Source organism: Cupressus sempervirens, chromosome 4 (genome assembly GCF_028749045.1).
Source record: "Cupressus sempervirens isolate cs-2001-9-10 chromosome 4, ASM2874904v1, whole genome shotgun sequence".
Taxonomy (NCBI): domain Eukaryota; kingdom Viridiplantae; phylum Streptophyta; class Pinopsida; order Cupressales; family Cupressaceae; genus Cupressus; species Cupressus sempervirens.
The window spans coordinates 145,610,052-145,622,167 of NC_143121.1; the positions used below are offsets into that span (position 1 = coordinate 145,610,052).

The following is a 12,116-nucleotide window of genomic DNA, read 5'->3' on the forward strand; positions in this document are numbered from 1 at the left end:
TTGTTCTAATTACATCTACCTACTGTTGTTTGTGTCACTATTGAGATTCATCTCATGGAATCTCTCTCACAAAAGTCACTACTTTTTCTAATTGTGTCTACTTACTATTGTTTGTGTCACTATTGAGATTCCTCTCATGGAATCTCTCTCATGACAGTCACCAATTTTTGTAACTATGTCTGCCTACTGTCACTTGTGTCACTTTTGAGATTCCTCTCATAGAACATCTCTCTAGCACCAATCATTAGTTATTGTAACTGTGTCTGCCTACTGTCGCTCATGTCACTTTTGAGATTCCTCTCATGGAACATCTCTCGCGATAGTCACTAGTTTTTCTAACTATGTCTACCTACTATCACTTATGTCACTTTTGAGATTCCTCTCATGGAAGATCTCTCTCGCATCAGTCACAAATTCTTCTATGTCTATCTACTATCACTCAGTTTTCTGCCAAGGTTCTTCTTATTGAAGATTCCTCTTTGACTTTAGTCACCAATTGTTCTAACTATGTCTGTCTACTGTTGTCACCCTACTGAAGAGATTTCTTTCATACATATCAATCCTATAATACAAAAAATGAACTAAAAAATGTTGAATCTATTTGAGATATGCTGAGTTTTTCTTTGTTTGTTTTGCTTTCGCTTTATCATGTCTCTTCAAGCATCTCGATGATGTCTCTTTTGACTAGGGAAGCAAGGACTAGGGGCATGATCTTTTCTTTATTTTCTATTTGTGGTTTAGTTCCAATGATCTAAAGCATCCATATAAAGAGAGGTGTCCACTATAATAGCCTCCATCTCATATTGGATGGTTGTGTGTACCTTGACTCCTTTTATATGGACTCTTCATTGAGGTTGGTTATTTTTGTTGCTTGTTTGAGTGAATTCTCTATGCCACAGTAACTACTAATACTCATCCTACTAAGTGAACATATGGGTCACTATGAGTATATCTAGCACATTTCTATCTCAGGTTATGAAAACAAGGGTCGTTGTGGACAAAAAGCTTACTGATTACGTAGCATAACAGGGATCTTGCATGTGTCTAGTGTGTTTGCATGCAAGAATTTTTTTGGTCATCCTACCATTTATGCTCTAATGCTTATGTTTGCTTGTTATATATTAAAAGGAAAAAATGTTTTGGTTATTTTGGCTTTTTGTGCCTTGAATGCTTACATTTAATTTGAACAAAACTAGAACATATGTTGTATTCATATTTCCATGATTGCAATATCAGTGGGAGTTGTATGATGTATGGGGTTTTGCTATATGCTCGATGATGAATTTTTTTGGAGCTTGGTAACTAGACCTAGGATTGCATCTAGTTTAAGGTTGCATCTAGCATAGGGCTACAATGCATATTCTACTTGCATAAGTTTGATCATTGATTTACTTGCATCCTTTGTGATGTGGGATTGTTGATTCTTCAAAGTATCATGTTTCTTCAGGACTACACAAATGATTTCAATTAATCACCCTTTTGGCTACTTTGACTATTCTGCATCCATTTTTGGGACCGAATTCAAAATCTGACACACTTAAATAGCTTAAATCACATTTCAAAATTTTGAGACCGATGTGATTGAATTCTTGTGTAGCCCATTCTTTTTGTGATACTTTGTGAATCTTGGAATCTTTTCAAATCACACTTTCTTCAAACTTTCAAAATTTTCTATAAAAAGTCAAATATGGTCAAGTTTGGTCAAAATTTGTCTTTTAGACCTCAAAATCACTTCAAATTGGCTTCTATATTTCTTCTAATCATTCCGTCTCTTCTATATTTCTTCTGATTGTTCTGATCTCTTCTAAATTCTTTTGATCACTCTGATCTCTTCTATATTTCTTCAAATCATTCTAATCTCTTCTAAATTCTTCTGATCATTATGATGTCTTCTATATTTCTTTTGATTATTTTGATCTCTTTTATGTTCTTACAAACCTCATATTTCTTTAATATCTTTTAACATATAGCACTACATCACATTTTTGGTGTGTCATCTTTCGATTTCACTACTAGGGGGGTAGGATGATTACATCATTGAATCTGAATTTCAACTCAATCTGAATCTTATTTCCTCATCACTCAGGGCATCTTATCACTCGGGGCATCTTTCTCCCTTTTATCTAGTGTCTATGTTATCTATCTCATCTTTTGATCAGCTAATCATATCTTATAACATTTCTGGTTAGAGTCTGATAGATAGGTATTGGGATAGTCTAAACCTTAACTCTCGAGGATCAAGCATCATTTTGAAGATGATTCTATGACTCATGATTGGATCTTACTATATCTTATGGACCAGCATTCAGGTGTTCTATTTGGACTTTGGGGGATTAAGCTCTATTTTGGAGATAATTCCAAATTCTTGCTAAGGATTAAGCTTTGATTTGGAGATAACCCTAACTTTTCCTGAGGATTAAGCCTTGTTCTAGGAATAATTCTATGAATCATCTTTAATATTATCATCTTTTAATGGATAGGTATCAGGATAGTCTAAACCCTGACTCTTGAGAGTTGAGTCTCATTCTAGGAACAATTCTATAAAATTTGACAATCTTTATGCAATCAACTTTGGTATCTAGGTCTTCTATCTAAATCCCTTAAGGTTAAGTTTCATTCTGGAGATAACCTTTAAAATCTAATCAATTGGTCTCTATATAATCAATTTCAAAACCAATCTCATTTCTTGATCTATACTTCTGATTCCTTTGAATCAAATGTGTTGCTCACACATTCATTCAAAGAGGGGCAAATGTTAGACCCCAAAATTGGCGCATTGCCATATTAACCAACTTTGGTTTATTCAATTATTCCTAGGTCCGATTTTACTAGGCAATTCTAAGATTGATAATTGCTACTTGACCTAGGTGTCAAATGCAAAAAATCCTACTCTGCATTAATCATATTGTTTATTTAATTTCTAAATATTGACTCAAACTAGCTACATAAACCTATTGATTTAATTTAATTAAATTAAAATGACCTCTTTAGCCAATATACAAAGGAATTAAATACATTTAGTTTAATAAGATATCTCCTATTTTTAATTATTGAATATAATTATTCAATTTGTTAAAGTTATCCATTTATGAGGTCATATACTATTTTATCAAATTAAATATTCTCAAAAAGGTGATCGGTTAACTCCTTTTATCACTTGAAAAGGAATCAATTAGCTCCTTTTTTCACTTAAAAAGGAATCAGTTAGCTCCTTTTATCACTAAAAATAAAATCAGTTAGCTCCTTTTATCAATAAAATATGAATTAGTTAACTCCTTTTATCACTCAAAAAGTAACTAGTTAACTCCTTTTATCACTCAAAAAGGAACCAGTCAACTCCTTTTATCACTCAAAGGCAACCAATTAACTCCCTTTTCATGAGGAATGTTCCATTATCACTAGCTCTCCTCTTCAATCTTGACCATCCATTCTAATTAATCTCGACCATCAATCACCTCTTGGATTCTATAAAAGAAGCTCTCAATTCCTCATTACAAAGGATGAACTTTTGGAATTTGTGTCAAACTTATGCTGAAATTATTACTCAGTCTGCTCTCATTTGCATAGCTTTATTTCTTTCATTTTAATATCATTTAGATTTTAAATATGCAACCATTTAGCATACTATGCTTCTTCATTTCTTAGATTAACAATTGTATCTCTCATCTAGAATACCTGCACTTTTATTTAGCTACACAAATCCTTCGTTCTAGAGGTTTGGTTGCTTGTTTCTCATTCTGAGAGTAAAGGTCATAATCCTTCTAGTTAGAAGGCAACAGGTTGCTTTGTTATACTTTTCAGATAAATATTACAATGTTTATTTTGGGATGATCTCGCAGGTAATGACCATGTTGAAGTGATTGTGAGGATCTGAGGCTCGTATTTCAAACTCACACCACTTAAGGCCATAGTTTGGTTGACCATGATCCTGCACATACCCACATTGAGATGCATAGGAAAAATGATAACATTGAAAAAAAAATGCAGACAAGATAAACACAGTCCAGATTTAATGTGAGAAACCCTCTTGGGAAAAACTCACCACCCAAAAACCCCCAAGAAACTTTGTATTACAATAAATAATTTAGATACAACAAACTCTATTTTTGGATAGGCTCATAGGCTCAGATTGTATTACAATCAACCTCACTTTCATATCCATACTAGCCCTAAAAAGGCCCACAAAAATATATACAAACTATAATTCGTTATGGAATTTGGTGCATTAACTATCAAGAACAAAATGGCTACTGGCATCCTTGGAACTTATCCATCCAACGGTCAGTCATCCTATCGATGACCACTCCTTTAGGTATCATATGTCTCCAATGACATAGATGCCTCGAATCCCTCAGATACCTTTAGTGATGGTCACTTGGAAACCTTCAATCACTCAAATACCTTTGGTGACACAAACACCTTCAGTCACACAGATGCCTTCGGTGATGTGGATGCCTTTGGTCACACAAATGGCTTTGGTCACGTGCCTTTAGTCACACAGATACCTTTGATGATGTGGATGCCTTCAGTGACATGAATGCTTCTGTCACCTAGATGCCTTTGGTGACATAGATGCCTTTGGTCATGCAAATTCTTTCAGTTAGGTGCCTTCATTCACACAGATGCCTTTGGTGACATGGATGTCTTCGCTCACTTGGGCACCTTCGACATTGGGTCAGTTCCATTGGCATAGCCACTTCACTGCTAGGTGTACCACAATGCCAAGTCATGATAGACCCTTCACTATACAGTGGAATCACATGTATGATGTTTCATGATACAAGAAGGATATCTCACTGTACGGTTAAAAACCACTGTATAGGCTTTTCGTTTTCAACAAAAAATAGGGCTCCCAAGTGAGAAAGCATAAGATAAAGTTATGTTTCAAACAAACCTCATCAAGCAAGTTAGGTGATAAACTTTTTATTGGCTTGAATGGAAAAGTTGATGCATAACAAGGTGCATCATATGTCTGGAAAAATGCTATGTCTCACTTATGCTTCTACATGCCCTTCCTCCCACGACTTAATCTTTTACTATTTTAATCAATATAATTAAGGATTAATATTCTTTTCATCCAATCAGAGGTTAAAAAGTGATACTGTGAAAAGTAGATTAACAAAATTCCTTCATACAAACCCAATTAATTCTTAGCAAACAAGATAGTGACAATAACAATTAGATGTAAGAATTTTTCATGCATTGAATGTATAAAAAGAGTTATTGAATACATATAAAAAACTAAGAAGAAAAGGGTTTTTTAAAAGCTTTTTAATTTCATAATTCTATAATTGAAAAAAATTGAAGTACATTTACAATAGGATTTGAGAATTTATTATTTAGAATCAGTATATAATCTAGAATTTTCATGAATTATTAGTTTAAAATAATTTCAAATATATATAAGAATAAATATTTTTATTTAAAAATATAAAGTTTATCATGTTTCTTGAATATACTAATTAATTTACAATTGGAAACATAAAATATATAATTTAATATTAGATTTACAATTGAATTTACCAATGTTAAGATTTTAAGATTATTATTTTATTTACTTTTATCTTTTAGTTTGGAAACTTCTTTTTATTAATCTACATTTTTAAAAACTTTTAAAAACATCATTTATTTCAATTTTATTATCTATTGATTTTATTTAACAAATATAAATATTTAAATTTTAATCGTAGCTTTTTCAAAAAAAATTATACAATGCAATCTAAAATATGTTTTAACAACTATTTTAGTTCTAGATTACAATGATAATTAAGTAGATTAATATAATTTTAATTTCTTATGTAATTATAAATATATCAATATTACCTAAAATCACAACCTCAACATAGTGTCTACTACTAAACTTTATCTAAAAATTCAAACATAACCAATATTCTCTTCAGACATTTAATTAAATGTGTAAATTTCTTCACACCTCCATACCCTTTCCATGTACGTATTTTATTTCTCAAAACTTTAAACAAAAAGTAAAAGGGCAAGATGTTGTAGTGAGAGATTAGATCGACAAGCTTCTTTGGAGTTCCCTTCTCGCTCCAAAATTTCTTCCAGGCCCATAATTGTTGTTTTAGTTTATGTATTTAAATAAGTTATATAAATTTAATATTATATAAACAAATATATCAATAATTAATTATAATATTATTCATTAATATTTATAAGTTTTACAACATAATGTCAAATTCTACTTTACATAATGAAAATATCTCTTATTTATCAATTTTTATTTCCACTCTACTTTGTAACATAAAATATTTTGATTTACATATTTCAAAATAATAATAAAGATTGAATGTTTGAATATGTTAAGATTATTGATTATCATAGTGAAAATCTTAAAATGATATGTACTGATAGTGCATACATTATATAACAATGATAAATGTCATTTTTTAGTTATCAATTTTATTTGTTCATAATATTTTTATAGGATAAATAAATAATACATGAGATTATAAATAAATTCATATACATAACTTTATATGAGATATATTCGTATCATGTCATTATAAAATAAATATTTACATAAAATAATTATATTATTGTATTTGTCAAACGCACATACTATTGCAATTAGTTGTGCATAATGAGTGATTAATTCTTCCTACCTCAACCAATAAAATGTAATTATTTTTATAATTAATTTAATCCTTTGATTTTTTTCTAATGTTTATATGCCAAATTTTAATTTCTAAAATAATGAAAAATATTTTTCTTTAGTTTAATTCACTCATATTATTTGAGTCTTATAGGAGCGATTTTGAGGAACCACTACCTATATTTAAGGATGATATATATATCAGTTGTGCATAACAAATGATTAATTCTTCCTACCTCAACCAATAAAATGTAAGTATTTTATAATCAATTTAATCCTTTGACTTTTTCTAATGTTTATATGCCAAATTTGAATTTTCAAAATAATAAAAAATATTTTACTTTAATTTACTTGGCTCATATTGTTTGAGTCTTATAGGAGCAAATTTCTAGGAACCACTACCTATATTTAAGGATTATATATATATATATATATATATATATATATATATATATATATATATATATATATATATAATATGAAGTTTAAAAGATAATTATTTTTAATCTTAATAATTTAAAAAAAAAAAGAATTCTTACACTACACTTATATGATAATTTTTTTTTAATTATATACTTTTTTAGGAATTATTATTCTTCAAAAATTTATTTAAATATGTAAGGAGATAGTTTTTTAATCTTAAACAAATATTGATTAAATTGTATTAAATGATCATTGCAGCTCACTATTCTTTTGCTATTAAATTTTTATTCTTAAACTATTATAAATTACCTCAACTGACTATTTTCTAACTATTAAATTTTTAATCTTAAATTACTATTACAACTTCCGGCAAATACAAGCCACTACGTGGCATTTGTTTTATATGAGAGATGTGATCTTGAAATATAAATAATAAATCATAGATGTATAGTTGAATAGCCTTTAAAAAAATTATTTAGTAGATTAGATATTTAATACCTTATGGGTAAATATTTTATTTTTTGATTGGTAAGAGATTGTTAATTATTATTTAGTTAAATATTTTGATTATTAATTAAGCTTGTGTAGATTCAAACCCAAGACCTCCCAATTAACAAGCTCACAATTTACCATTGTGTTGTAGGCTCTTACCTACCTTATGGCTCAATGTTAGATTATGTATACTTAAGCTATCAACACATGAACATATGCTTTAGTTGTAATAAAAATACTTGAAAAAAAAAAAGTTCAATATTTATTTTACTCAATTTTTAAATGAAAATATTTTATGAAATGAATAAAAAAAGACATCATCTAATTAAAAATAGTCCTCGATATTTTTTCTTTTATAAAAATGGAGTCAATAATAATTTGTAGAATTCAGTATGTTAGATAGGTAAAATGAATCATATAATATGAAGAGAAAATATTTTAAAATTTTTATTATTGAATTAGTTAAATATCACTTAAGTCAAGTTTAGCGAAAAATGAAATTTTAACATGGTTTGAAGATTTTTAATTTTAATTTCTAAATATTTGCCTAACTAACAAGTAGTAATGGAACTTGATATCAAATTATCTTTTTTAGTTATAAATATAGTGAAAAAAATTAAGTGCACATAATTTAATAATGTCTTATTAGAAGCTATTACTTTTATTTTTTTAGTACATTTTATAAATATCTACATTATTGCTTCTATATTTTCTTATATATTTTTTCTTTTATAATTTTAGGACAATAACTTCAATTTTACCAAACATTATAAAATCTCTAACAACGTTAACATCAATACGGATAAGGTTACTATGGCTGACAAGACTTCACAATCAATTGTGATAAATGTTGAAAAGATTTTTTAATTTTGATTTTTAAAATAAAATTAAATGAACCAGTTTAAAGCTTTTATTAATAAAGAAATTATGTTATTGAAATAATTGATAGCTGCCAAAAAGATGGGCCGACCCTGGAATACAAATTATACATTATGGTATATGTGACTGGACAGTATCCAACTAGTTTTAACAGAAGTGAACATCTCATACCCATTTCTCAAGCAAAGATATAGAAACAGCACAGATATATGAACAAATAAGGAGTATATTGCAGACATACAAAATAGATGAAGGGGAAGCCGAGGATTGACACTTTGTCACGAGGACTAAGCACTAAGCAGACGTTATTAGTAGAGATGGAGTGGAAGGCGAGGTTTAATAACGACCTTCAAAGGAATTGATTTGGGCATCGAGATACTGATTCCTTCTGTCATGTCAATTTCAGGCCCGTCTGGAGAAAACCATTCGAAGCTCTGAAGCAGACGGCCCAATGTATAGCTCACCACAATCATTCCCAGAGACAAGCCCGGGCATATTCTCCTGCCCGAGCCAAACGGGATTAATTCGAAGTTCTGCCCTTTCACATCAATCTCTTTCCCGCTGTCGAGAAAGCGTTCAGGAACGAATTCCGTGGGACGCTCCCACACAGAAGGATCCCGTTGAATCGCCCAAACATTCACCAACAACTGAGTTCCTGCGGGAATGTGATATCCTCCAACAGTGCAATCCTCGATAGATTCGTGCGGAACCAAGAGAGGTGCCGGTGGATAAAGCCTGAAAGTTTCTTTTACAATTGCCTGCAAATATTTCAGATTGTGCACATCCGATTCTTCGACTAATCGCTCCCGTCCAACATGTGTGTCGATCTCTTGCTGGGCTTTGCGCAAAATGTCCGGGTGATTCATCAGAGCTGACAGTGCCCGCTCAATGGTCACAGAGGACGTTTCAGTACCTGTGGTTATCAAGCCCTGCGAAACTTAAAAACAAATCTTATTGTTAAGAGATTTAAAATTAACGCGTGGTCGATGTAGGGTTTAAAAATTATTCCCACTTCAATAATCAGTGCTCAAAAAGTGCATTCAGAATCTCTTATTTAAATAATTGAATATTTATAACCAAGTTGCAACAATGCTTTCAAATTGACATTGATTGTTGGAGACGCAGGGGAAATCTGGGAGCAGTGAATCCCCTGCCAGAGATCTGATTTTTAATCCCCAAATTTATAGAGCTACATATTTGAACAATATTTGAGGGATGTACATACTTAGAGCATACAGGGAAATGGGATTTTGTGAGAATGTGATAAAAGAACATATCAAGGCGTTCGCTTTCACCACATCGTCGTTATTGTCGGACTCAATTTCATGGTTGTCTGTGACAGAGATAAGAACATCAACCAAGTCTCGAGCATGCACATCTTTCTTCTCCCGGTGATCCTGCAGCAATTTCTTCATGAACGGCTCTCTCTTCTTCCTTAGATTGTTCATGGAACCCACTAAACCTTTTGGATCGACCCACTTGATAAAGGGCAGGTAATATGCGACATCAAATGCTCCAAATAACATTACATTTTCTTCCAAAAACTCCTTGAAATGCTGCGCCTCTTGGAAGTCTTCAGAACCGAGATCTCGCGAGATTCTTTTGCTAGCAACAATTCGCATCATGATATTATATGTGAGATCAGACAGCTTCGAATTCATTTCCACTGGATTCATCTGATCTCGCTCCCAACTCTCCAAGAGCGATCTGATTAGAGTGAAAATCTCCTCTGCGCGGACGTGTCTGAATGATTCGACTCTGTGTGAAGAAAAGAGGTGGACGCTGCAAATTTTTCTAATGTTTCGCCAGTAGGAGCAGTAGGGAGCGAGACCGAAGATTTTGAAGTTATACCCCAATTGCTTTCCTACAGACATAAGTGGCCGGGAAGCAAAGGCCTTGTCATTTGTTGTGAAGCATTCTTTTGCGAGATCTGAAGAGCTGATGACCAAAACTGGGCGGACGCCAAGTTGGAGATGCATGATCGGGCCATATGTCTCTGAAAGAGAGGATAGAAATCTGTGAAGGGGCTCTTTGCTTCTGCTTATTAGAGGAAGATGCCCAACTATTGGCCATGATGGAGGCTGCGGTGGCTTTAGGTCCTTAACATGACGTCTAAGAGAGTTTAGAATTAGCCAAAGAAAAGCCGCTACTAGAGCGAGAACAACAAAGAAACCCTCCCCTGACGCCATAATTGGTGATCTACCTTCCTCTAAATAGTTGAGCCCAGCTAAGAGATTTGGATAGAATCAAGACTGCAAGAATAGAAAAACCAGAGTTATGTATGATCACAAGACGTTTGAATGTTTGGTGCAAGAACAGAGACACCAAGAGTTTTGTATGATCACGGGTTTGAGATTTGGGCGTACTCCCTTTTCTGGTTAAAAGTATGCCATCCATGACCACAGAAATATTATCAGGTTTGATGTAATTTACCGAGGGAGCGACTTACCTTTATGGAAAAGCTAGATTTTTTCAAAAAATTAACTGTTCGATTATGAAAGCCATGTGGATGAAAAACGTACGACAGACAAATTCTTAAAGGAAAACTCACAAAAAAGAGTATCAATTTTGTTATAGCAAAAGTTGTGCACTGTTGATAATCTAATTGTTTTTTAAGTATTAGATAGCAATCAACAAGACTTGGGGTTGATCCCAAGGTACAGAAAGGCTGAAAAGTCAGTTAGGGGTTACCTTCCAGTCATTTAACCAATACCAACTTTAAATTTAAAAAAACATATAATGTTCAGAGCTAAAATAACAATACCATCAGTCTTGAAACCTGTAGCCAAAAAAAACTAAAAAATATATTAGTAACACTTAAACAAATCACTGCTATAAGCAGTTGACAATCCAATTATTTTTTATTAAGAAGAATATCATTATTTTGTTCAATAGTGCTTCCTTTGTATATTATTAAGGCCCATCATGTAAATTTAATTATTTTTTGATTAATAAGAATATCATTTTCTTGTTTAATGAATGCTTCCTTGGTATATTATTAAGGTACATCATGTAAATCTCTATCTTGTTCTTTGTTATTTTGTTATTCTATTTTATTTTCTATTTATTTTTTTACTAACGAACTTATTCAATAATATTCTAATTTGTAGTTCACATTTGTACATTGATTGTGTTAGGGTTTGTTGTTTATTTTGTATCACCAGATGGTGAAGGTTTCAGATTCAAGGTTCAATGTGGAAAGTTCAATGAGAAGAATAAACTTGAACTATAAGAACTCAAGATATGTGATTTGTAAAGACAAGAAGGATTACAAAGCATTGGTAGGCAACCCTAAAGAAGGTTGGAAAGATGACTAACAAGGACTAAGAGGATTTAGATAGAAGAGTTACCAAGCGGAATGACTGGGCAAAATGAAAGATGGCTAGCATTGGTAGGCTAACAAGGAATAAAATTTGTTGATTATGCACATTTAGTTTTCTCTTAGATCTTGGAAATTCTACCATAGTATGATAGCAACTTTTGCAAAAAAATTCTACATAACATATCATAGAATTCGTCGTAGTCATTTTGTGAGGATTTGATATACTTGTTGAAGTTCATTTTTTTCAATTATAATTCTATTAAAATATATGTACTTTCTTGCCTAATGTTGATGTTGCTTAGGTGAGTTTTTTTTGCAAATATGAATGATGGATTATGTTCCTCTTTGTTATTGTTTCATTTCTTTTTATTGACAAATTGATATAAT

At 31.5% G+C, this 12,116-nt stretch overlaps 1 protein-coding gene across 1 annotated transcript; it reads right to left on the bottom strand.

Annotated features, from left to right (window-relative positions):
* Positions 1–8,615: 8,615 nt before the first annotated feature.
* On the bottom strand, positions 8,616–10,827 carry LOC149560374 (xanthotoxin 5-hydroxylase CYP82C4-like). The gene is made up of 2 exons (XM_089824662.1): positions 9,633–10,827; positions 8,616–9,344 (listed from the first exon to the last, which is right to left on the bottom strand). Exons 1-2 carry the CDS (start codon positions 10,594–10,596, stop codon positions 8,716–8,718), a joined length of 1,593 nt encoding a protein of 530 aa, XP_089680788.1. The 5' UTR covers positions 10,597–10,827; the 3' UTR covers positions 8,616–8,715.
* Between the last annotated feature and the right edge of the window lie 1,289 nt (positions 10,828–12,116).

What these genes read in the sequence shown, in the direction of transcription:
- LOC149560374 (XM_089824662.1), bottom strand. Translation starts at nt 10,596, where the DNA reads ATGGCGTCAGGGGAGGGTTTCTTTGTTGTTCTCGCTCTAGTAGCGGCT. An exon ending in CATTTCCCTGTATGCTCTAA is followed by an intron (nt 9,345 to 9,632) that starts GTATGTACATCC and finishes TTTGTTTTTAAG; the next exon opens with TTTCGCAGGGCTTGATAACC.